Source organism: Aulonocara sp. 'chitande type north' Nkhata Bay, linkage group LG3 (genome assembly GCF_057382095.1).
Source record: "Aulonocara sp. 'chitande type north' Nkhata Bay isolate Kocher_YH1m ecotype deep benthic linkage group LG3, A_spYH_male_GT1.1, whole genome shotgun sequence".
Lineage (NCBI taxonomy): Eukaryota > Metazoa > Chordata > Actinopteri > Cichliformes > Cichlidae > Aulonocara > Aulonocara sp. 'chitande type north' Nkhata Bay.
The window spans coordinates 28156117-28180088 of record NC_141346.1 but is presented as its reverse complement, the minus strand read 5'-3'; the positions used below and the strand labels follow the sequence as shown (position 1 = coordinate 28180088).

Here is a 23972-nt window from a genome sequence, read left to right as displayed (position 1 = left end):
TATCTATATTGTTTTTATTATATTATCCCTCTGTCCAGCACTTTGAACGACACTTGATGTCTTTTAACTGTGCTATAAAGATGACTTGACTTGACAATAGAGAAACGAGGAAGCGGTGTCCTTTGCGTCATTCTATTCTCATCCATAACCCGCGTATTGGGCCAAAGCCTAGCATAGCCTGTAACATTATTATGAAGGACACATTTTATGAGTGAACTTGAGTTTAAGTGACTAACAGGTTTCTTTGAAAAATACTTTAATAAATATAAATTTCGTAACTGAAGTCAGTGAATTCCATGTTGATGCCAACTGTAATTTCAGGAATAGAAACAGCATGAAGATTGAAGTGTGAGCATAAGATTCAATTTTAAAGACACTACTAACAATAAGAATAAAGGAGCGAGCTCTTGGTGTGAGTGAGTGAGGTGGCTCTGAAAAGAGCCGTTGTTGGTAGGAGAGCGTGCAGCTTAAGCTCTCTCTCCACGGATGCGGCGAGCCAGCTGGATGTAGCGAACAGAGGAGACTCGCTGCTCTTATAGTGTGTGACTGGCTGTGACGCGGTGCCGCTCCGTGATTGGTGACGGGCTCCATGTGGAGCATCGCCCCGCCTCGGTGTGTGCTGCTCATTGGAGAAAAGTGCATTGAATTTGCGCGCTGCCGCAAGCCTCTCTGCGATTGGTGCGTTACGAATCCGCCCGCGCTCTGCGGAAATATAAGCGAGGCTTTGAGCGGATCGGGCCACATTTTCTCTTACTCTCGATGCTACGAAGAAAAGAACCAAAATGAGTGGACGCGGCAAGACTCGGGACTCATCAACAGAAAGTCCGGGCATGACTCCTGTGTTGCTGCTGGCAGTGTGTTTTCTCGGTGCGTGTGCCCTTTCACCTGTGGAGGACACAAACAGGCAGGAGCAGCTCCTCCTCAGGTCCCTGGGGCTCTCTGAGAGGCCGAGGCCTGCAGGGAGCCTCCAGCCCCGGCGCCATGTCCCCTCTGCTCTCTGGAGGATGTTCCAGAGGGCCGAGAAGCTCCAGGCTCTGGAGAGCCAACCCTGCACGGTGTCAGAGTATGGAGTCCGTGGCAACATTGTCAGATACATCCAAGACCAAGGCAGGATGGTGTCTGGCTGGAGCAGCAGCTGTCAGGCTTGCCTGGAGAAGCATCTTTTCTTCAACATGTCCATCCTGCAGCCTGTGGAGATGCTATCTCTGGCTCATCTGGAAATCAAGCTCCACTGGAAGCCCCTCAGTCCCGTGCAGCTGCTGCAAGGGTCCCAGGCCATTAGTGCCTCTCTTTATAAAGTGATCCGATCGACTTTGAATGGAACTAATCCTAAGGCGAACCGCAGACTCCTGCTGTCCCAGTCGGTCCAGCTGCAGCCCGAGTCCACCTCCATCACCATGGATCTCACAGCGGTGGCAGAGAGCTGGCGCAAACCGGGGTCTAACTACGGCTTAATTTTAGAGTTGCTCCCTCTCGGACCACACCCGGAAGAGTTCTTTCTGTTTTACCCCGGTAACTCCCTCCCACTGGAACAAGACTTCACCTTCCCGTTGGTTCAGGCCTCACTAGTGGCTGTGTCCCTCAACCCAAATCGGTGTCGGTCCAGACAGAGGAGAAGCGCCATCCACATCCCCGTGACACCCAGCAATGTGTGTAAAGCTCGCCGCCTCTACATCAGTTTTAAAGATGTCGGCTGGCAGGACTGGGTAATCGCCCCGCAGGGCTTCATGGCCAACTACTGCCACGGGGAGTGTCCGTTCCCGCTCAGTGAGAGCCTGAACGGCACCAACCATGCCATCCTGCAGACCCTGGTGCATTCCTTGGATCCAGAGAACACGCCACAGCCCTGCTGCGTCCCCATCCGTCTCTCCTCGATCTCCATGCTCTACTATGACAACAATGACAATGTGGTGCTTCAGCATTACCAGGACATGGTGGTGGATGAATGCGGGTGTCGCTGAAGATGCTGGACGCTTCTGATTGGCCTCCGGTCACCAGATATTATCCTCTGATTCATTCAGCTGCTTTATCCAGTGATGCGAGTCTAGAATTGTTGTTACTACAATTTTTTTTTTTTTTTTAAAGTGATTGTTTTTCAATATGTAATGGAATATGCTTGCAGACAGTAATTTTTAAAGAATTTAACCTATTTGCTCTTATTGAAAGCTTTTGTTTGTCTTTTGTTTGAAGTCTAATGAAATAAAATTAGGAATTTAGTGTTTTTCAGTTTTAACAATGGCTTAAGTGGTCTGTTACACATCACTTGCAATACTGGGCGGCATCGATCCAATAGCATTTTCTGAGTCCAAGACCTAAAAGTGAGTTAAGTTTTGTTAACAAAAAGCAGATTTTAAGAACTATTTTGCTTTTAATTAGAGAAAAAAAAAAAAAAAAAAAAGCAAGACTCGGGGCTCGATGGCAGCGAGGAGGAGCGAGCCCGGGGAGCCGTGAAGGATGCTCCAGGGGCCGTACAGCAGCCTGGACCGGGACCGGCTCCTCATCCGGCTGCCGTTCAAAAGCTTCGCCTTGGGGACGGTTCTGCTGCCGGTGACCGGCTTCATAGCCTGCATCTTCATCTCCCTCTGGTACCACTATGAGGACGCGACGTACACGCACTGTAAGGTGTCCAACTACCTCCCGTCCATCAGCGGTGTGCCGCAGCGCTACATCTGGCGCGGCTGCATCGAGCTCCACTCGGCGCCGCGGTACCTGGTGGCCTTCGCCTACTTCAGCTTCTACCGGAGCCGCTTCGCCAACAGGCTGCCGGAGCTGCTGCTGAGCGGGCTGGCGCTCCTCTGCAGCCTCGCCGAGAACACCGGCCTGGTGATGCTCACGTACGTGTCGTCCACGGAAACCTACAGTGTTCATAAGTACGGGTTCATCACGTTCATAGGGAGCTCGCTGGTGCACATGCTCATTACATGCTGGCTGTGGTACGTCATCAAGAGACACTACGTGAGCCCAGAGGAAGTGACATCATATCACTGGAAGCTGCGTCTCTTCCTGTTCAACATCAGCTGCTGTGTGATCGCCGCCTACTTCTTCAGACGCCACAACAAATACTGTGAAGCAGGAATCTACTCCCTGTTCGCCGCCTTCGAGTACCTGGTGGTCTTCTCCAACATGGCCTTCCACATGACAGCCTTCTGAGACTTCGGGAGCAAAGAGGTGACCGTGGCCACGCCGCCGGAGGACAAACGATACTGAGCAGGAGGGGGCGGGCAGATATAGATATAAGGATAATGAAAACTGCGACTTGCCACATTACTGTTTGCTAAGTACCACCCTAAATGAACATCTAATAATATACCTGTTAAAAAGGCCATATTTATACTCCAAGCTGTAAAATGTGTGATTATACATTTTGTTTATTTGCTAAAGGAACTGAAATTTTTGTCATTATCAAAGGTAAAGAGACAAAAGTGCAACAAGTTAAAATTTCAGTCATGTATTCCCATCAGATTCATGAAAGCCGTTGTAATTTGGGGTTTTCTGTGGGTTTCAATTAGTTCTTTGAAGTGTCCTTTTTCCAGGATCGATTATTGAGCATAATCAATCATATCAGACATACAGGATGTGCCTTTAATGGCTTAAAAAAAACCCACAAGAATTGGGTGCATGAGAATTTCTAACTCTGGTTGTTTTCCTTTTAAGCATAGTCCACACATTTTCATTAGGGTCGGGGAAGGTGATTCCTGAAGCTTGCCTTATCTATTCCAAAACCAGGTTTAGTTTTTGGATTGTTGTCCTGTCCAGCTCTTGATTTGAGAAAAAGTTGACGAATTTGGAGGTAGTCCTCCTCCTTTAATATTCTGCCAGTATTGCTGGAAGCAAAGTCAAAGTCAAAGTCAAAGTCAACTTTATTTGTCAATTCTGCCACATGTACAGGACATACAGAGAATAGAAATTTCGTTACTCTCAAACCCTAGATGAAATAGCAAATGAACATTTAAATATAAGAGAGTGATTAAAAAATGCAAATAAAATAATTAAAAAGTAAAAATTTAAATAAATACAATACAAATGAACAAGAAAGCTATGCAATATACAATATACAATATTCAGGTAAGGGTAAATGACATTGAGTGTAAACCAGGCAGAGTAGTGCAAATAGGCAAATAGTGCAAATGGAGATTTAGTAATGTACGGTAAGAGATAGTATAACAACAAAGTCTTATGAGGTAATGGCAGTCCAATGCTCCACAAAGTGACTGGTAACTGGTGCAGGCCAGTGAGTGAGTCAGAGAGTGTGTGTGTGTGTGTATGTGACAGAGTTCAGTTTTGATCACAGCTATTGGAAATTATATCAATAACTTTAACTCTACAGTAAACATGAAGCCAACAAATGTAAAAAAAAAAAAAAAGAATTCCTTTTTTGTAAATGTATCAAAATTTGCGCTTAATTAGGTTAGTGGAACTTTGAATTTGAATATTAGTTGCGCAGTTAAGAAATAAACACTGACAGCAGCATGAACAGTTCTGTCAAGCATATGTGCTAACAACAAAAAAAAAAAGATTTTATAATGTGAAAAGGGTCACTGAGGGGCCAGCCTTAATCAGAAACTATCCTGTTTATCCCGCTGGAGAGTGACTGAGAGGGCACTGAGTGATGCAGGTGAGAGACAGGCGTCACCCAGCCCCTAGACCGCACCTCTCTTATCTGCCTATGGAACGGAGGAGGAAGGAGTGACAAAGGCCAGGGCCTGAGCATGATAAGGAAGGGCCTTATGTCCTGCTTCGGCCCTGGCTTGCACCGTAGCCTCCAGTGCAAGAGGCCATCCAAGGGCCAGGTGTTGACCACTGTAATGATAACAGCAAATCCTTATTTGCCTAGTATCATGTTTTATGTTGTTAATACTCCTAGACTGTAGGGGGAGCTAGAGAGCAGAGCGAGTTACCTCGGAGTAGACTGTGATGGCGAAGCTTTGTTTACATGTGAACCACAGTTCGATAAAATACCTTCTCTTCAAGTAATGGTGTCATTCTTAAGAACCCATAACAACATAAAGAAACAAGACAACCACGACCAGAATAGCCTCCCAGATCATGTTTTTCCATTTACAGGTATGACTATGAGTGACGTCAGATATATAGAGAATGCTGGTGTGCATTTACATGCGGCCGCTTTGGAGCAGTGAATGAGAGGAAGAAAGGGAGAGAGAGAGCGAGAGAATGAGGGTCAGGTGAAGTTCAGGGCAGATTTTTTGCCTGTAGTCTCACACTGCAGGAAAGCCAAATTGCTTCCGGATCTAGGTATCCACCCCTGCATAGCTCAGTGTTCGTACCCTTCCCACCTCCTTGTTGTCATCCCTCTTTGGGAGTGACAGTGAAACTGGGAGTGACAGTGAGGCAGCCGTCGGAGGAAGGGGAGGGGGAGGAGAGGGAGAGGGCTCTCTCACCTGGTCATTCACGGGGGGATCCACAACTTGAGAAGGATCCACCAAGGAAGGGAAATCCATGGTGTCAGAAAGTCGAGGTTGTTGGGAAGATTTAAGTATATTCACGTAGGACTTGGGGAATTTAAAGAAAGTGTGTCCTTTCGCACCACAGAGGGAGCACTCACTTTCGTTTTGGCAAATTTTAGCCTTGTGGCCCAACTCACCACATTTCCAACATTTGACAGTGGGGCATTCTCTCGCCTGGTGGCCTGGGCCTTGGCAGATAAAGCACCTCACCAATTGGCCAGGATAAATAATCCTGCCATTATAGGGGCCCAACGAGATGGAATTCGGGATAGAGATTATATGTCCAGCTTCATCTCTACGCATCCAAACTTTGTATTTTCGGACTCCATACCAGAATCCGAATTTATCCACCGGCTTGACTGGGGGTTGAAGAATCTCGCAGTACCTTTTAAGATATAGCTCGATATCTTGGTCTGGAATCCTTCCAGTCCAGAACTTAACAACAAGAGTCACTACCTCTACCTGGACAGAAGACTCCACTTGCCAGTCTTTCCATTTCGGAAGTGATGCGTTGGAAAGAGAGATCTCTAAGAAGCGACGTAGAGGCGCCTCTTGGGTGAAACACAGCTCAAAATCCCACTTACTGGGCAGAGCAATGAAAGAGTATATGTCCTGCACATTCAGCCATGACGTTTGCAATATCAGCTCTTCAGCAACATAATCCCCGTTTCCGATGTACTTAAGTCTCACCTATAAATTGCTGCAGTTTGAAGCAAACGATAATGGGGCATGATTACATAACTAATAACCAATTACTCCTCCGGTCTTTCCGCGCCCACTCATTTTAACAAGTTCTTTTCTTCGTAGTCCTTTACCTCCCTTTCCTCTTCCACTCATTTTGGCTGTTCAGAAACGAATGTTTCTGAACCCTTACTGAGAGCTAAAAGCTGACACCGGACATCTTTTCCTTAACCAAAAAAAAAAAAAAAAAAAAAGCAAACAGACAGGATAACAATTTCTTATAAAACACTTTTTTCAATACACCCTGTGGATTATCGTTAGAATCATTGCAACCATTTCATTTTTATTATCACATTACTCATTTAATGAACTAGATCTGTAGTCTGAGATGTAGAGAACAGGAATACAGGACATGACCAGGGCTTTGCAAAGTGCAGTCACAGCAAATAGGGATAATTAAAAAAAAAACAAAAAAACAAAACACAACACACCTAAAGCATGCAACACACAAATTTAAAAAGAATATATTAAATAATAAATCTGCATCAAATATTCCATGCATGTTGAAGCAAAGAAACCGTGCAAAAACATTGAAACCCATTTTGGACAGTCACTCCTTCCTGTGCTTAGTTTAAAGAAAACATTACTGCAAAGTACGGCTGTGAAAAAACAGAAGAAATGTGAACGATATATCAAAATCTGTACAGTCTCTTCCCTCTTTCCTCCCATTCATTCTTTCATCTGTACTTTGGTTTTATTCTTGCTTCTGATCTTTTCTCATTCGTTGTCTTTATTCTGGCTCTCAGGTGATCGGTCTTGTTGCGTGGCATGGCACAGGGTGACAATGTCTGTAGGGAAGCAGTCTTTGAGTAGGATACCTCTGTCTCTCTGGCAATCCAGGTCTCCAATAAAGCCATACCAGTAGATCACAAGGCCTGGACCAAACCTGTTCCAGTAGCTCCAGAATTGTTCATTGAGATAGGTTTGATGGCTTTGATCATCTCCAAAAGAGGCTTTGCTCTCAATCCAGTGTACAATGTGTCCTTCCACAGCAACTGGAACCTCCAGGATGATATCAGGTGTTTTGTCATAGCCCATAGTTCTCAGATGGTTTTCATCCAGAAAGGAAAGGTTCTTCTCCTTCAGTTTTTCCCGGAGCAGCACTTCATGCTCATGGCCTATGGCGTGTTTGATGCAGTCTACCTGCGGTCCATAACAGCAGTCATTTATTGTGCATTGGTAGACATTACTGGCCAAAATTTGGTCTGGAATTAAAGATGGCTCCTTCAGCATGCTGTTGAGGACTGATTTAGATGGCATTCCACCATCCTGGCCCTGAAGGAACCTGTCCAGGATGATACGAGCCATCAGCGCAGGAGACAGATCCACCTCATTGGCCAATTCAAGCAGGACAGGAGCAGTAGGCTGTGCCTTGGCTTCACTCAGATACCTTTGGTAGTAGCTTTCAATAACATCCGGCACATGGTGTCTTGAGAATGTCCTTTTGATCCATTTCTGGTACTCCAGGGAGAAGATGCTCAGAAGAGTGGACTGTGAGTGACTTGGAAACTTGTCCTTCAGTATCTTCATGCATCGGCGTGTAGGTCTCAGTTTTTCAGTCCATCGCACTCTCTCTTTATATTCTGCTCGGGACAGTCTCATCATGAGAAAGGGATCTTTACTCTTAATTCCTGCAGTCCTAGTACCGTCCCCGATAGCCTCCAGTCTTGCTTTTTTTTTTTTTTTTCTTTCCTTCATGTGGACAGAAAACACTTTATTACAAACAGAAATCATATAAAATACACATCCTCCCATTTTAAAAAAAATGGAGCAGCTTGGTGCAAACACAAACAAGATAAAACAGAATAGTCAACACCCCCCTCCCCCAGAGAACTCACACGAGTGGCTTTGAAGCCAGTGAAATGTCAGAATCGGAGAACCGCACTTTAGAAGTAGCAACAACAAATCACTCTTGTTGTGTAGGCAGAGGCAGCCATGCAGGAACGCTCCCAAATCTGAACACAGGGAGGGGAGGGAAGGGGAGGACGGGGAGGACAATGTTTTTTGTGGTTAAACTAAGTTGACAGGCATAAGAGGAGCTACTGCAGCATGAAACATCACCGAGCCAGAGGGTAAACAAAAAGATTAGGAGGAAACACAGGCGCAGGCTGTTTGAATACATTTGCATTACCTGTAAAGTAAAGTGTAAAGTGTGCGTGTTAGTCCCCATAGGGAAATAGTTCCTCTGCATCTAACCCATTCACCCAGTGAAGCAGTGGGCAGCCACCAATGCAGCGCCCGGGGAGCAGTGTGTAGGGACGGTACCTTGCTCAGGGGTACCTCTATAGCCGTTCAGTGGAGTCGAACCCCCGACCTTCCGATCATGGGGCCACCACCACTCTACCTGCTGAGCTATCCCAAATTTACTGCAACTCTGACCCTCAGCTCACGCTGCTTCTCACTTTTTAGCGCCGAACCAACAGGATGTTTTGGGGGACTAAGTGCTGGTGTTTCATGCCATAAATTAAAAACCAATTTATGCAGTAGGGTAAACCTCGATGAGGTGTTTCGTACTGCCACAGCCAGAGGTTTTTAATCTGGAACAGCAGCCGACAGGTCGGGGATGTTTGTGTTTGGCCAAGCAGAAGTTTTGTTTTCTTCCTTGAAATAACTTCAAACTTCCTAAACCTGTTAGTTCTACATCAGCAGCTCACAGAGGGATTAGAGCATGGATCTTCTCCAGATCAAACTGTTTACGGTGTCATGGATCTTCTCCAGATCAAACTGTTTACGGTGTCATAGCTGTGTAGGTCCTGATTGGCCGGCATGTAGCTGCCCTGCTGCTCCGCCTCCATCTGCTGCTGCTTCTTGAGCTCCTCCCTGTGTCGCTCAGTCTGGGCGAAGTACTGCCGGAGCTCCTTGCTGATCTCCATGTTGCTCACATCGCACTCAATCTCGCTTTCCGAGCTACTTTCCTCTGCATAGTCCTCCTTGTCTTCCCTGTTGCTCTCTGCAGAGCTCCAGTCAGCATAGCGAGGCCGGTCACAGGGCCCCTTCTCCTGGTAGCAGCAGGGGCCGTAGGCAGCCTGCAAGGCCTTTCTGTAGGCGCGCCTGTGCCTCTGATGCCACGCCATGGCCTGCCAATAGTGCTGCCAGTATCGGCTGTACACGGGGCTGGAAAACCAGGACATCACAGTGCTTTCTTCGTAGTATCGAGACTAAGAGAAAATGTGGTCCGATCAGCTCAAAGCCTCGCTTATATTTCCGCAGAGCGCGGGCGGATTCGTCACGCACCAATCGCAGAGAGGCTTGCGGCAGCGCGCAAATTCAATGCACTTTTCTCCAATGAGCAGCACACACCGAGGCGGGGCGATGCTCCACATGGAGCCCGTCACCAATCACGGAGCGGCACCGCGTCACAGCCAGTCACACACTTTAAGAGCAGCGAGTCTCCTCTGTTCGCTACATTTTCTGCTCTTATCACAGCGAAAGGAACGTGAGGAAGAATGGCACGAACCAAGCAGACTGCTCGCAAGTCTACTGGCGGTAAAGCCCCCAGGAAGCAGCTGGCTACCAAGGCCGTCCGTAAGAGCGCCCCGGCCACCGGAGGCGTCAAGAAGCCCCACCGTTATAGGCCTGGTACCGTGGCTCTGCGAGAGATCCGCCGTTACCAGAAATCCACCGAGCTGCTGATCCGCAAGCTGTCCTTCCAGCGCCTGGTGCGCGAGATCGCTCAGGACTTCAAGACCGCCCTGCGCTTCCAGAGACATCCAGCTGGCTCGCTGCATCCGCGGAGAGAGAGCTTAAGCTGCACGCTCTCCTACCAACAACGGCTCTTTTCAGAGCCACCTCACTCACTCACACCAAGAGCTCGCTCCTTTATTCTTATTCTTAGTATAGTTTTTAAAATTGAATCTTATGCTCACACTTCAATCTTCATGCTGTTTCTATTCCTGAAATTACAGTTGGCATCAACATGGAATTCACTGACTTCAGTTACGAAATTTATATTTAAAGTATTTTTCAAGGAAACCTGTAAGTCACTTAAACTCAAGTTCACTCATAAAATGTGTCCTTCATAATAACGTTACAGGCTATGCTAGGCTTTGGCCCACATCAGTCTGAAATTGTATGTAACCATAAATAACGTGTTTTGGAAACTAACTGCACAACAGGCAGCACTATTAGTTCTCTCAGTCTCCCACAGTAGCATTTCCAATTTTGATTGAAACTGTCAGAGAAAACGGCAGCCTCGAGCAGGCCAGGATATTGGTTTACAGAGGCTGTTAAAAGTATGTGTCTAACGTTAAAATGTTGGTGCCACAATAATTTCATCCTAATGGTGCTGACATATTCATAGGGTTCATTTTTGAGACAAAATATCATGAGGTAGTCATGATTTTGCAAATATTCCACCTTGGAGTGCACTTTGCACAAATTGTTTTAATAATGGTGTAGTGGTGGAGTAATGGTGATACAAGAATCACAGGTGAAGTTGGATGATGACTTGGTGGTTCATGACTGTATTTGAAGCACATGTGTGACTGTATGTATGTGGAATGGCTCACTGTTATTCATCAGGTGACAGAGGCAGCTCTGCCATGTTGTAGCTTGGACAGAGGTGAAGAGGCGAGGTCACAGGTGACTGACTGATGATTTGGTGCTATAGATTAACTAGTATTTATTATCATGACAATTGTTAGGCTGCTGATGTAAATTGTTTCATTAGTGTATATTTGACAAAGAATCTGAATTGACATGTCTCACTTTTTTTATGGCACGAATCCATGTGTTATTTTATCAGGTGGCAATATGTCCTAGTGCAGTCAGAGGGGGAAGAGCCAGGGCCAAAGGTGAGGCACATCAAGCACACAATAATTTTAATCTGAGGATAAAACGCATGTACTGAGGCTGAAAGAAGCTTCAGTGCTCTCACAAGACTAAAAAGATGGCTAAGGTCAACAATGACTCAAATGAGATTAAACAATCCTGATGTATGCCATGTCCACCAGGAGAGTCTGGACAGTATAGATGTAAAACAAATATGCCAGCAGTTTATCTCAGTTAACAAGAGGAGCAGGCATGTGTTTGGCTCCTTCACATGGACATTGAGTTGTTGTGTGGGACACCAGTAGTCCATGTCTTTTGCTGTAACAGTAGTTCATGTTGAGAATAAAACATCCCAGCTCACTGATTTGATCGGGGCAATATTGTGCCTAAAATGTTGCATCGTTTTGCCGAGAGATCTTTTGTGGTAATCGTAGCTAAGTGGTTTTATGGACAAAAACCACCAGGTTATTCAGTGTTCCCTTAGTGCTAATGTGTTAGAGATGTTGGTGCACTATAACTGAACTAATGTTGTTAAGTCCTTAAAGTCATATTCTTTTATTGTCATGACTGTATTTGAAGCTATTTTTATGTTTGTATGATACCTGATTGATATGGAATATGGCTGAAGTAAACTAAAGCCTAAAATACTTAGTCAGTCATTTGTTTAATAGTAATTTAACATTATATAATTCACATATAAAACTATGAACTGTAATTTTAAATGATTTAAAAGCATGAAGAATAGCATATGTAGGCAAGTATATTTCTCCTTTTTTTTTTCTTTTTTCTCAAGAAGCGACAAAAAGGAAAAAAGGAACAGGGCAGAGTTCAGTGGTTGAATCATCCGTCCCCACCAATGCCAAAACCAAATCTACGCCCTTGCTATGTGTTGTAACCAGTGACTATGATGTAACTGTACAAAGTGTGTCAGTCTTGTCAGCCCACTAGCCCAGACACCGACCAAACCCCTGCCCCAGATGGCGAACAGAGAACGGGGGTGTGTGAAGACCCCACGCCTCACTCCTCCCGCTCACTTATTGTTACTGCTAATGCAAATTAGTGCAAATCGAGTAATGCAAACCACTATTTATTTAGTTGTGTAGATGTTTTCTTATTCCAGCCGATTCTGCTTCAGAAATTATTTAGTGCGTTTGAAGTCTAATATGGAATCAATTCGGCGGAATGTTGTCGATGTGTTTCTGTTTTTATGCAGCAGCCCGGACCAAAACTAAAAAAATGTGAACAAACATGTCGGACCTATTTCTGATCTGAAGATGAGTGCGGGGAAAATAAGGAGATCGCATAACACTGAATGATGCAACAAACCTCTGCACAAATGTACTTACTATCGTGTCTTTCTTTCCGCAGAACCAACGCGGTATCAAATACAAAAACAAAACTTTGATCTCTCTCCCAAAGGTTTTAACCGGATATCTGCGGTAGAATCCACATTCCTGCTTCTCCAGAGCTCAGACTGCACGTCAAGTTGCACATGGCTCCAAACGCGGAAGAAACCAAAAGAACAAAAATACGCGGGTTATGGATGAGAATAGAATGACGCAAAGGACACCGCTTCCTCGTTTCTCTATTGTCAAGTCAAGTCATCTTTATAGCACAGTTAAAAGACATCAAGTGTCGTTCAAAGTGCTGGACAGAGGGATAATATAATAAAAACAATATAGATAAGATGAAAACATTGTAGAAAAATTGTAAGACATCCATATGTGTACATGCAAATATGCACTGTTATCTTTTGCAAGTAAAGCAACCGTCTCATGAAAACTTTTCGTCGTTGTTTCCTTAAAAAATGTTTATATTTGTGACAAAAATGTGCAAAATGCCCAACACACACAATCAAACACGATCTGTACAGCGTGATGAACGTCATCTGTTTTAAATATATTAACTGAACAATCTGCAACAGAGTTTGACAATATTTTAAATAATTCTTTATTTTTTGAAAAGTGTTTTATGTGCTACATTTACAGCTTACCTTTATGATGCACCGCAACAGAACAAACTAATGAACACATTATTCAAATCAACTTGTTCTCCTGGTCCATTTTAGATCAAATCTAAAAGTTAAAATTTTATTCAATTTGTATTTGTCACATAGACAATCATACATAGTGCGACATGCAGTGAAATGCTTATGCCAGACCATACAAAAACGAAACGAGACTAGCAATAAATAATATACAACACAATAATACTAATACTACTAATAATAATAATAATCTTGGTTTGTCTTAGAAACCTGTAAGTTGTTTGAGGAGTCACGTGAGTAGCCTATATTTCTGTCATAGGTTTCATGTTTAATAATGCTGCTTTGTTGATTTTCACGGTTTCTGTTTGGAGACAGAACAAACAAACCGATAAAGCTCGTATTTTACGTTTCCTGTTTTACCACCATGCGAAGGGACTTTACCTCGTTAGTGCTGCTGTGTGTGTGTGTGCGTGGGTCGCAGGGGAGGGGCACTATGTGTTGTAACCAGTGACTATGATGTAACTGTACAAAGTGTGTCAGTCTTGTCAGCCCACTAGCCCAGACACCGACCAAACGGCTAGCCCCTGCCCCAGATGGCGAACAGAGAATGGGGGTGTGTGAAGACCCCACGCCTCACTCCTCCCGCTCACTTATTGTGTTGATGCATGCACTGATCAGTGGTCTTTGATCAGTGGGTTTTGGTCAGTGGTGTTGATCAATGGTCATGAGAATTTGCATAATTATGATTAAGGAACTGACCTTCCAGCCCATTGTTCCTTCAGTGGGCTGGTTTCAGTCATTATGCAAATGTACTGTTTATAAGATTGGAAACCTGCAGTTAGCTGAGACTGATAAAGTCACTTGGATGAGTGACGAAACGTTTCTCCCACAAAACGCTACGTCCAGATGAACAGAATCAACTTTTGGAGATTTACTTTCCTGGATGATTGAGAATGCATCAAGACGATGCATGCTATTCTAACGTACATTTAAAACATGGGAGGGGCATGGTGCCATGCCTGAGGCTCAAACACAGGTGAATAAATTTGTTTATTATTTATTCAAATTCAGTTAATTCCGTTTTTTTAAGACTCGGGTTTACTGTATATTGTCAGGATTATCTATGTACAGCTGACCAGAATCCATCAGATTCTGCAAACACAAATATGGTGTTGTGGCGATCGGGAGCTTAAAGCTTTACAGTCACAGGGGAAACCCGACTACGCCAACCTGGGAGTTTCACACAGACAGTATCTATAGATACTATGTACTATGCAAATGAACTATATAACTATAGTTAGTGCCTTCCTGTTCATTTACATAGTTTCTAAGGTTTGTAACACTTGAGCCAGAGCCGTGATTGGGAGTAAAATAACGAATTTATTGACAGCTATTTAAAACAGACATCAGAAGATGCAATCATGTATTTGCACGTGTACTGTTAACTGATTCAGAGCCTGGATTACCAGTGGGCGAATGCATAAATAATCACGAACCACGGAATATCCCACCACCAGGGCACCCAGTCACCTCTACTTTAGGCCTTCAGAGTAAAAACACAACTTATTAATAGACCCGAAACGGGAAATCAAATACTCCTCTGTGGTTAATCCGACTCCACAAACATACCAGTAGTACGAACAGCCTTAATCAACCAAAAATAAATATGAATAAATAAATAAATGAATCAAAATAGCAGCTACTATTTATAGTCGGACCATACAATTTGATTGGCCACAACCGATGATTAGCAATGCAATGTTAAAATAAAATATTATTTCTGCTTCACGGATTTCACCCAGCTCAAAAGTCACATTTACACAGCATACAGCAGAGTCAAGTACACTTGATGTGTGGACTTTATAACAGTTTTTAAATTGTGTTGATAGGCATGTGAAACCAGAGTTATGATAAAAAAAATATATATATGTAGCTGTCGCATTGGAATGTAATTATTATGTGATTGCAATGTTCAAAATTTGGTGTTTAATCTGGATTCATGTTGTGTTGTCGCCACCTACTGGTGGGCCTGAGTGTGGCGCTTTGTGGTGCGCATGCTTTGGGGTGAGGCTCAATTAAGCGCACGTGTCACCAGAGACTGAAGGCTCGAGCCAGAAAGAAAATGCTGGCCTGTGTAAAGGGTGGAAATATAGAAGATATGGACTACAATTGCTCATGAATGTTCAGTAGAAAGGCGCACACGGTATGTTGGTGCATTTACTTCGTGTGTATGTTTTATTTGAGTTGTAATTTTTGTTCTGCTGATGTAATATCCGTGTTTTTCATTGATCATTTCACCATAGTTTTTCACGGTGTTTGCTGGTGAAAAGAAGATTAAAATACTGGCTGAACATCAGTTGGAGCATGGCCCTTTATTCTACTTCGAACATGAAAAACCTTCAGGAGCAGTTATAATATATATATGCAATGTTTGTTTCTTTGTTTTCCTGAATACTGCCATTGATTGTATTTATATTTACTGCAGGAAGAAACGGTAAAAACTGCGTTTTATAAGGAAAGCTCTCTCTCCGCCTGCAAAACCAAAAATAACCCCACCCTTTCTTATTGTTGGAAAAATGTACTATGTCGACCAATCAAAAAAATGATATGGCAACATGGCATTTAGTTGTTTAGGGGGAGGTTTTAGAAGTGACAGCGGTGTTTTGAGATATGAGAGATTTGCGACGTTTGTTTGGAGTCTAAAGTTAGTGTGTTGTTTTGGAGTGGCACAAATAATTTGTGTGGCATCAAATTTGATGCAGAACACCGGATTGTTCTGTAAATAGTTTGAAATGTTTATTTAAAAAATGCCTTGGCTGCATTTTTTGATAAACAGCTGCAAAAAACGTTGTTGTTTGCAAAACTCAATAACGTTTTTGAAGAAGTAACTATGTAATTAATTGCCCAACATTGGTCATTATAAACTGTATTTGCAGACAGAGAGTTACAGGACTCTCAACCACACCACAGACTCATAATACAAGTCAGAGCTTTATAAAAAAAAAAAAAAAGAAAGTTGTGTTTTGAAAATTGGAGTTCAAGTTATTTTTACTTCCAATAGTGTTAACATACTACACAGGTCATGAACTATTTTTTTTTTTAATTTTCATTGTAAGTGGGCTAAAGCAGTTAATTAAAAGTAGTCTAACATAAATGTAAATGCTGTAATTTGATTATTTTAATAAACCATGTAACTTGGATGGATTCAATGCTGGCGTGACCACAGTCACACGTCTGCTGTTGCTCACAGTGGTCCACGGGACCGCTCAGGGAGTTTGTGTGTTCGCTCAGACACATGAAAAATTAGAGGGAACATGGTGGCAATACTAAAGGGCTCATAACAGGACTCATTTTCACAAAATCTTTATTCATCTTTATTCATCTTCATTTACTCATCTTTTACTCATCTTCATTTAAGCATGCACTTCTAGAAGGGAAGACGAGGCCGGTGTCCCTCTGCAAAAATCTTCACCCCTTTGTCTGTGAAACACAGTTTTATAGAAGTGACCCCATCATAAAACCCCCCTATGGTGTGCTGCAAACTCTGTCTGTGTCTATGTGCACGAGCACATGAATGCCTACATGCTACATAGCTGTAATCTACAAACAGCATTCTCACATACGTGTCTCTCTTCTCCAGGTGTGACAGGGCAGTATGTAGTGTCAGGGCTATGGCATCATCAGTGGACCTGTTGTGGTGGTATGCGAATTGTAGAGAGTCCAGTGAGTCGGGTAGTGAAGAGCAAACAAAGTCCCTGACCAGCTTCTCGAAGCATTTGCTCACGATGGATTGTTGGATTCCCTTGTGATCACCTTTACTAAATATCTACAACCAATCTGTTTATATCCTGTTTTTTTTTTCAATGTTGAAAATGAAAATCTAGTAGCAGCCTTCTCATTTCTTTGTGTTGTTTTGTGTTGTATTTTACAGGCCCACAGAGAAGGACAGTGCCGAGGCGAACGAGGGACAGGTCCCAGGACGGTCCATCAGCAGTGGAGCTGGCCATCCTGGAGTCCCTGAAGAGGCCATGCCAGTCTCCAACGGAACATTTCCTCCTCAGCCTTGTTCCTGCTCTTGAGAGCAATGCCGACTCACACGAGACAATTGTAAAATTTCAAATTTATAAATTAGTTTTTGAAAACAGCACAGCTGTGTTAAATTTGGAAACATTGGACCCTAGTTCTAGTGGAATTATGCCTTCAAAAAGGTCGTGCAAAAGATCTGGAGGATACCCTGTGACAAAATGGAAATATTTTAATTTCCCTGTTAATGGACAACCTTTCTTCACACCACAAAAATGAACCGAGGAGGAATTTTCCTTTATGGTTTGGACATGTAGATCATAGTTCTCTTTTGTTCTTGGTGGAAAAGCTCCTGAACGAACTTCTTTTTGCTGAAAGTCTGAATGGTCTCCAAGGCAAAATCTACAGATGTAATGTCCAGAAAAGCTTTCCACGAGTCCACTAAGAGAATGAGCGCCAAGATTGTCAGCACAAACACAAAAAACAGTGCCCCTGATATATCTACCAAGCTGTGAACAAAAAATCCCGTCTCTCTCTAATGTTATGAGATCCTTTAAAAGTGGCTCGAGAACAGTTTCATAGCCAAAAGTTTTAACATCACTTGCCTTACACAGGAGAGCCAATTGAATTGATGTTAGCTGTGATCTCAGTTCAGTTGGTATATCAGCAAGTACCCAGTACACAGCTGTGACTTTGTGTTTTTTTCTTGAAGTCCCAAGTGGATTACAAATGTCAAAGTCATCCACATAGAGAACAAGGGAAATACTTAAGTCCTCAATAGCACAAAGTTGGTTTTGCTTGAAATATTGTCCATCGTGGAAAGAGGATAACTGTGAAGTGTTCAAATGTCTAGTTAATATACTGTTAACATCTTCTTTACTCAGTAACAGCTGCAAGGACTGAAGAATAGGCACATACTGAAAAGTGGAATTCTTTTCTGGATCCAAACAGTATTCTACTGGTTCAATAACACAGAAGTTTTCCTTGAAATATTTCTGTCTCTTATATCTTGAAGCAAAGGGACCATCAGGACTAAGGGCTGCACATAAAGGACTACAGTGACATATTTTTTCAGCCAATTCACTGACAAAAGACTGATCAATATTACAGTTATTCTTAATAAGAATATCACTTATTGACTTTGGAATATACTGAAGTGATAATGTGCAGATATAACTGAGCTGTTCCACCAAGTCATCCACACATTTACCAGAAACATTATAGATGCTTTCCAGTTTTAACAAGAGCACACCAATATTTTTCAAAATTTCATTTGTTGTTTCCCTTTCACAACCAAGTTCAGTGGTGACATCCAAGTCCTCGTGATCTTCTAATTCCAGTGCTGGTAAGAAGATTTCATTAGATGTACTGACAGTTTGCTTTGAAATCAAGTTAGTTTTAAAGTGCTTCCATGAACAAGATCTGTGCTTTCGACTTCTGTGAGTCGCATAAGTCCCACAAATGTTTGTCTTAAACTCACAACCATCAAAAACACACTCTATGGTTTCATGGCTTTTCAAATGGGAATTTATATGTTGAAAATAGTCTTTTGTGTTTGGGTAAAAAGAGTCACAGATTTTACATCTAATAGTTGGAAGGACCTCACACTCTTCCGTTTCATGCGAACTGTGAGACCTAGACAAGTGTGAGCGTAAGGCACCCCATGTCTTAAAAGAGCAAAATTTAGATTTGGCATTTGTATGACTAAAATAACCCACCACAAAACCAGTATAAATATTTAGGTGGTATCAGCATCCACTACTCAGCTTGTATAAAACAATATCATATCATTCCAAAATTTAACACATCAAGTCCTCTGAGTAAAATTACCTGCTTTACTTTGTAGTTGATGCAGATTTTTTTCTCCTGGTGGTGAAGATGGTGCTGAAAAAATACAAATCAAAACTTTATCATTACAAAACATGTCACTGAGTAATCTGCCATAACATCAATCTCTTATAAGAAATTTTAGCTTGGATTGAAATAAACATTTATTTATGTAAATTGGGAGTAACTATACTGGAAATGATGGTACTTTTGGCTTGACCCAAAGGACCAAAGCTTTTTTTTTTTGCATTATTTTCTGGGATCTGAAAGGAAGTAGGGCCCCGAGTCTAAATTTACTTAAGGCCCCATAGTACTTTGGACCGGCCCTGGATGAGGTAATCTGCTGACCCGGGCGGTCCTCTCAGCATTCTCTCAAAAACTGGCCATGTTCGGGACAAAGCTGAAAGCAGCGTCTTATATGCTCTGAAAGACCCCACATAGAACAAGAAAGCTAAGCAGCATGGTTGCTGCTATGAACTGTTCCGCGGGCAGGTCTTCTTAGTTACCAAAGCCATTGATGACGTCTGTTCATCTCCTCCTGAACAACCTGACAGAGTGAGTCAGGCCGCGTGACTACCGCAGCTCCCGCACCGCGACTCAACAGGGCCATTTTCTAGAAATGTCTGAGCACACCTGCTTTCACGTGGTTCCTAAAATGCCCCCGATTAAACGGTCAGGTCGCTGGTACCGGGACATTTCGGTCAAATTACCCGGAACCCAGATAGCGACTCAGAACGTAAAAGGATAAAAGGGCGTGGTTTCCCGCCGCCTTGACTGGAAGACGGGTTGAAAACTTAAATTAACGTGCACAAACACGCTGCGAAAAGTGAGCCACCATGACAAACGCTTTCTTCAGAACATGTTATAAAAGAACGGTGTGGATAAAGACAGCTAATGTAAGAATTGGTCACTTACCTGAAAACGTTACCAAGTCTGCAGTGGATGTGTGCCTGTCTCGTTCAACGTGCAGAAAATCTCCCATGAGGCCATGCTCCTCGCGTGCGGTACATGCCAAAGGTCATTAGTCTTACTCAAAGTTTTAAGTTAGTATTGGGGGACAAAATTATATTGATTTTGAACCATTAATAATTAAAGTTAAAGACAATGATAAATATGAATACCAGTGTCTCAGTTATTTTGAGTACTTTCTATGAGATATATTGAGTATATATATATGTGTATATGTATATATATACGTATATATGTATATATATATACGTATATATGTATATATGTATATATATATATATATATATATATATATAAGTATATACATTGGGTTTTGGAAGCTGTTGTATTTACATTAAAAGAAATAAACATATGATCAGATTGGGGAAACAAATGGGCTTTACAGTGAGTGGTGCCAGAACAGCAGACCAAATCCAAGATATGACCTTTAAAATGAGAAGAAAATTTTATGTATTGTAGAAGCCCAAAACTTTCCAAACAGGAAGTAAAATCTCTGGAAAGGGGGATGTTATCATTGTCCACATGAATTTTGAAGTCACGAATGGATTGCATTTGCATTTATATAAAAACTGGTATCAATTCCATTATTCATTCACTCTCACACACTGGTGGAGGAAAGCTACAGTTGTAGCCACAGCTGCTCTGGGGCAGACTGACAGAAGCGAGGCTCCCATATCGCTCCATCGGCCCCTTTGGCCAACACCAGTAGGCGGTGGGTGAAGTGTCTTGCCCAAGGACACAACGACCGAGACTGTCCAAGCTGGGGCTCGAACCGGCAACCTTCTGATTACAAGACGAGCTGCCAACTCTTGAGCCACGATCGCCCCAACAATTATCAAATTTGGGGAAAGTACACAGAAATGAGTGACAAGCGCAGCAAAGTCATTCCTTAAAAATTCCTTATTTGGCTTAGTTGGCTGAGAAACAGCACATATAATGGTGGAAGTAGATCCAAGGAGCTGTACTGCAAAGTATTCAAATGAGTGGGAGGGTGGAGCAGAGACAGGGAGAACTTTCCAGTGCTTTCAGCGAATTATGGCGAGGCCGCCGCCTCTCCCGAATTGTGAGGTTGACAGATGTAAACAAACTAAGATGGAGTAGAGTCATTGAGGGAATTCATTAGGCTGTTGCCAGGTTTCAATCAAGCAAAGAAAGTCCAAGAGATCCTGGACGAGATGCCCCTTACCAGTAAGAGAGCGGATGTTTAATAGACCGAAGTTGACGCTGGAGTTACTATGTCTGACAGTAGGCTTAGCTCACCTAACTAGGTGGGCCAGCACATTGTGGTCAACAGCCACAGTCATGCAGGGAGGACGACGAGTTCTGGACCAGATGGACACTACTGAGTTGGTGTCATTGCTATTGAAGTTTCGCCAGACCCCTCGGTGGATGTACCTGCAGCGGGGCTTGAAAGCGGTGTCTGGATAGAGGCAAAGAGCCACAGGTGGAGAGACAGCCAGGCAAACGCGGAGTCGCAAAATTTCCGTAGCAGAGTACTGAAGCAGAGCTGTCGCCAGTAGATGGGCGATGGAAAAAAACAACCCAGGTGAGCACGGACCACACAGACACCCTATGGATAATGTTTCCTCTAATTTTTCATGTGTCTGAGCGAACACACAAACTCACTGAGCAGACACTTGGAACACTGTGAGCAACAGCAGACGTGTGCACTGTGGTCACGGCAGCATAGAATCCATCCAAGTTACATGGTTTATTAAAATAATCAAATTACAGCCTTTACATTTATGTCAGACTACTTTTAATTAACTGCTTTAGCCCACTTACAATGAACATTAAAGTAAAAATAACTTGAACTCCAATTTTCAAAACACAACTTTCTTTCTTTCTTTCTTTCCTTTTTTTTTTTTTTTTTTATAAAGCTCTGACTTGTATTATGAGTCTGTGGTCTGGGAGAGAGTCCTGCAACTCTGTGTGTAAAATACAGTAAATAATGACCAATGTTGGGCTATTAATTATATAGTTACTTCTTCAAAAAAGTAACTGAGTTATGCAAACAACAAAGTTTTTTGCAGCTGTTTACCTAAAAATGCAGCCAAGGCATTTTTTAAAATAAACATTTCAAACTATTTACAGAACAATCAGCTGTTCTGCATCAAATTTGATGCCACGCAAATTATTTGTGCCACTCCAAAAAATAATTTCTGTCCACTATGAGATAAAGGAGAACAACAGGCTGATACCTGCAGGCCTGACAACAGGAGATGTATCACTGCTGCAGTGTTGCCAACTCCTCAGTAAGGAAAATCACTATTGGTTGTCCTAAAAGTTGCTAGAAGTCGCTAAATGACGTCATCACCTAATTTGCATAGTTGGTCATGCTAATGTAATTGTAACCTATGTTGTTGGAGAGAGAAATAACATCGTGGAAGAGACATAAAGTGAGTTAAAAATGTCCTAAATGCATTTAGAGTTTATTTAGAACTACAAATTAAATTTCTTTTAGCAATTATTGTTTTTTTAATGTCACAATTCCAACCCTGCTCCTTTACCCGGGCTTGGACCGGCAAAAGTGACCCGAAATAGGCACTCTGGTGAAGTTACTTTGTGTGTGTGTGTGTGTGTGTGTGTGTTTATAAGTAGTTTTAAACCTTGTGATCCACAAAACAGCACGAGTAAAAGAGTAAAAGAAGAACTGACTGCGTTACAGCACCCGCTGCTTGTTGAGAGTAAAAGCGATATGCACTTTCACGTCTTTTTTTAGCGACTTTTTTCGTCGCTATGGGGTCTGAAAACTCGCTAAATATAGCGACAAAGTTGCTAAGTTGGCAACACTGCACTGCTGTAACACCTGTAACATTCAGCAGTAGCCTCATTGTTCTGACACGCAAAACAAAACTATTGACTACACTACACGCTAACTACACAAGATTTGCACTAAATGTTGCAAATCTGTCACATCTCAAAACACCGCCGTCACTCCTAAAACTTCCCCCTTCCTAAACAACTAAATGCCATGTTGCCATATTGTTTTTTTGATTGGTCCACATGGTACATTTTTCCACCAATAGGAAAGGCTGGGGGGGTTGGGAGGGGGGCTCCTCCTCACAGGCGCAGAGTGCTTTCGAGCGTTTTCCTTATAAAATACCATTTTTACAGTTTCTTCCCACAGTAAATATAAACAACGATGGGAAAAAAACAAACATTGCAAAAAAATTTTTTCATAACTCTGGTTTTTCGTGGCCTATCAACACAATTTAAAAACTGGTATCGTTTTTAAATTGTGGTATAAAGTCCACACCTTTTTCCCTCAATTGTTCCATCTGTCCTGCTCACATCTCCAATGGTTGTACACATTGTCATTAGCGTGGCTTCATTCCACATCAGCCACGCCGCTTTGCTAGCTAAAACACCGTGTCGGCACATAAGGACGCTGTCATAGCCTGTCGACCTTAATTCGGTGTGTATATACGAATGTGAATTGCATTATTGGCTGGACTATGGGATACGTTGGCATCATTCTAATTCCATACGGGAGCAGCCAGTCATTTACTGACTAACACTGCAAAAGAGAATTGTTAAATTTTTTATTTTAATTTCAATTCAGGTTGGATTTTTTTTGTACGCAAAGCAGATTTTCTGTGTGCAGAGACCGTGCCAGCTGTGCGCAATTGTGCACGTGCGCAGCTTAGAGGAAGCATTGCCTGTGGATCCACATCTTAATCAGGGCCAGACACTAAATGTAGATGGCTGGAAAAGGCCCGATGAGGGTAAAAGATCAAACACACAGCTGAAGCACAAGCAGTAAAAACCTGCAAATGTTGCAAAAACAAATCAAAACAGGATTACGCTTTAAAAACTTGATTCAAGTTGTCGTCATTAACTTTAAAACCAAAATAAAATGAGAATAAATTGGTGAGCAGTGACAGCCAAATGCGCCAGCGTTTACTTAGCCGATTACCTGTAAATATAGAAATATCCTCCAAAGAGCTACATTTATTTTTACTTTAAATACATTTCAGACCCTTTACTTTTTAGTTTTACTTGTTTAAATAAGTTGAATTAGTATTTCAAAGTCTGAAACTGTTGCCATTGACATTTACAGCATCAGAGAAACTTCACAGTACTGATCTACAAACAGGCAGATTCATATGCAATGTTTTGTACACGCATACGTTTCATTGTCACATCATCATCCTCATTAGTGTGTGATGAATGCAACTAAAAAAAGG

General features: G+C 42.5%; 1 protein-coding gene and 4 pseudogenes across 1 annotated transcript; 3 read left to right on the top strand and 2 right to left on the bottom strand.

The window, feature by feature from the left end:
* Positions 1–721: 721 nt before the first annotated feature.
* Positions 722–2159, top strand: LOC147334996 (protein DVR-1 pseudogene; annotated as a pseudogene).
* Positions 2160–2297: 138 nt separating this feature from the next.
* Positions 2298–3811, top strand: LOC147334995 (acyltransferase PGAP2-like; annotated as a pseudogene).
* Positions 3812–6420: 2609 nt separating this feature from the next.
* LOC147334994 (CDAN1-interacting nuclease 1 pseudogene) lies at positions 6421–7859 on the bottom strand (annotated as a pseudogene).
* A 1040-nt stretch (positions 7860–8899) lies between these two features.
* LOC147334993 (gem-associated protein 8 pseudogene) lies at positions 8900–9340 on the bottom strand (annotated as a pseudogene).
* Positions 9341–9652: 312 nt separating this feature from the next.
* LOC147334992 (uncharacterized) lies at positions 9653–21302 on the top strand. The gene is made up of 2 exons (XM_086286035.1): positions 9653–9923; positions 21151–21302. Exons 1-2 carry the CDS (start codon positions 9653–9655, stop codon positions 21300–21302), a joined length of 423 nt encoding a protein of 140 aa, XP_086142161.1.
* The last annotated feature ends 2670 nt before the right edge of the window (positions 21303–23972 follow it).

What these genes read in the sequence shown, in the direction of transcription:
- LOC147334992 (XM_086286035.1), top strand. Translation starts at nt 9,653, where the DNA reads ATGGCACGAACCAAGCAGACTGCTCGCAAGTCTACTGGCGGTAAAGCC. An exon ending in CTTCCAGAGACATCCAGCTG is followed by an intron (nt 9,924 to 21,150) that starts GCTCGCTGCATC and finishes TTGCTATTGAAG; the next exon opens with TTTCGCCAGACCCCTCGGTG.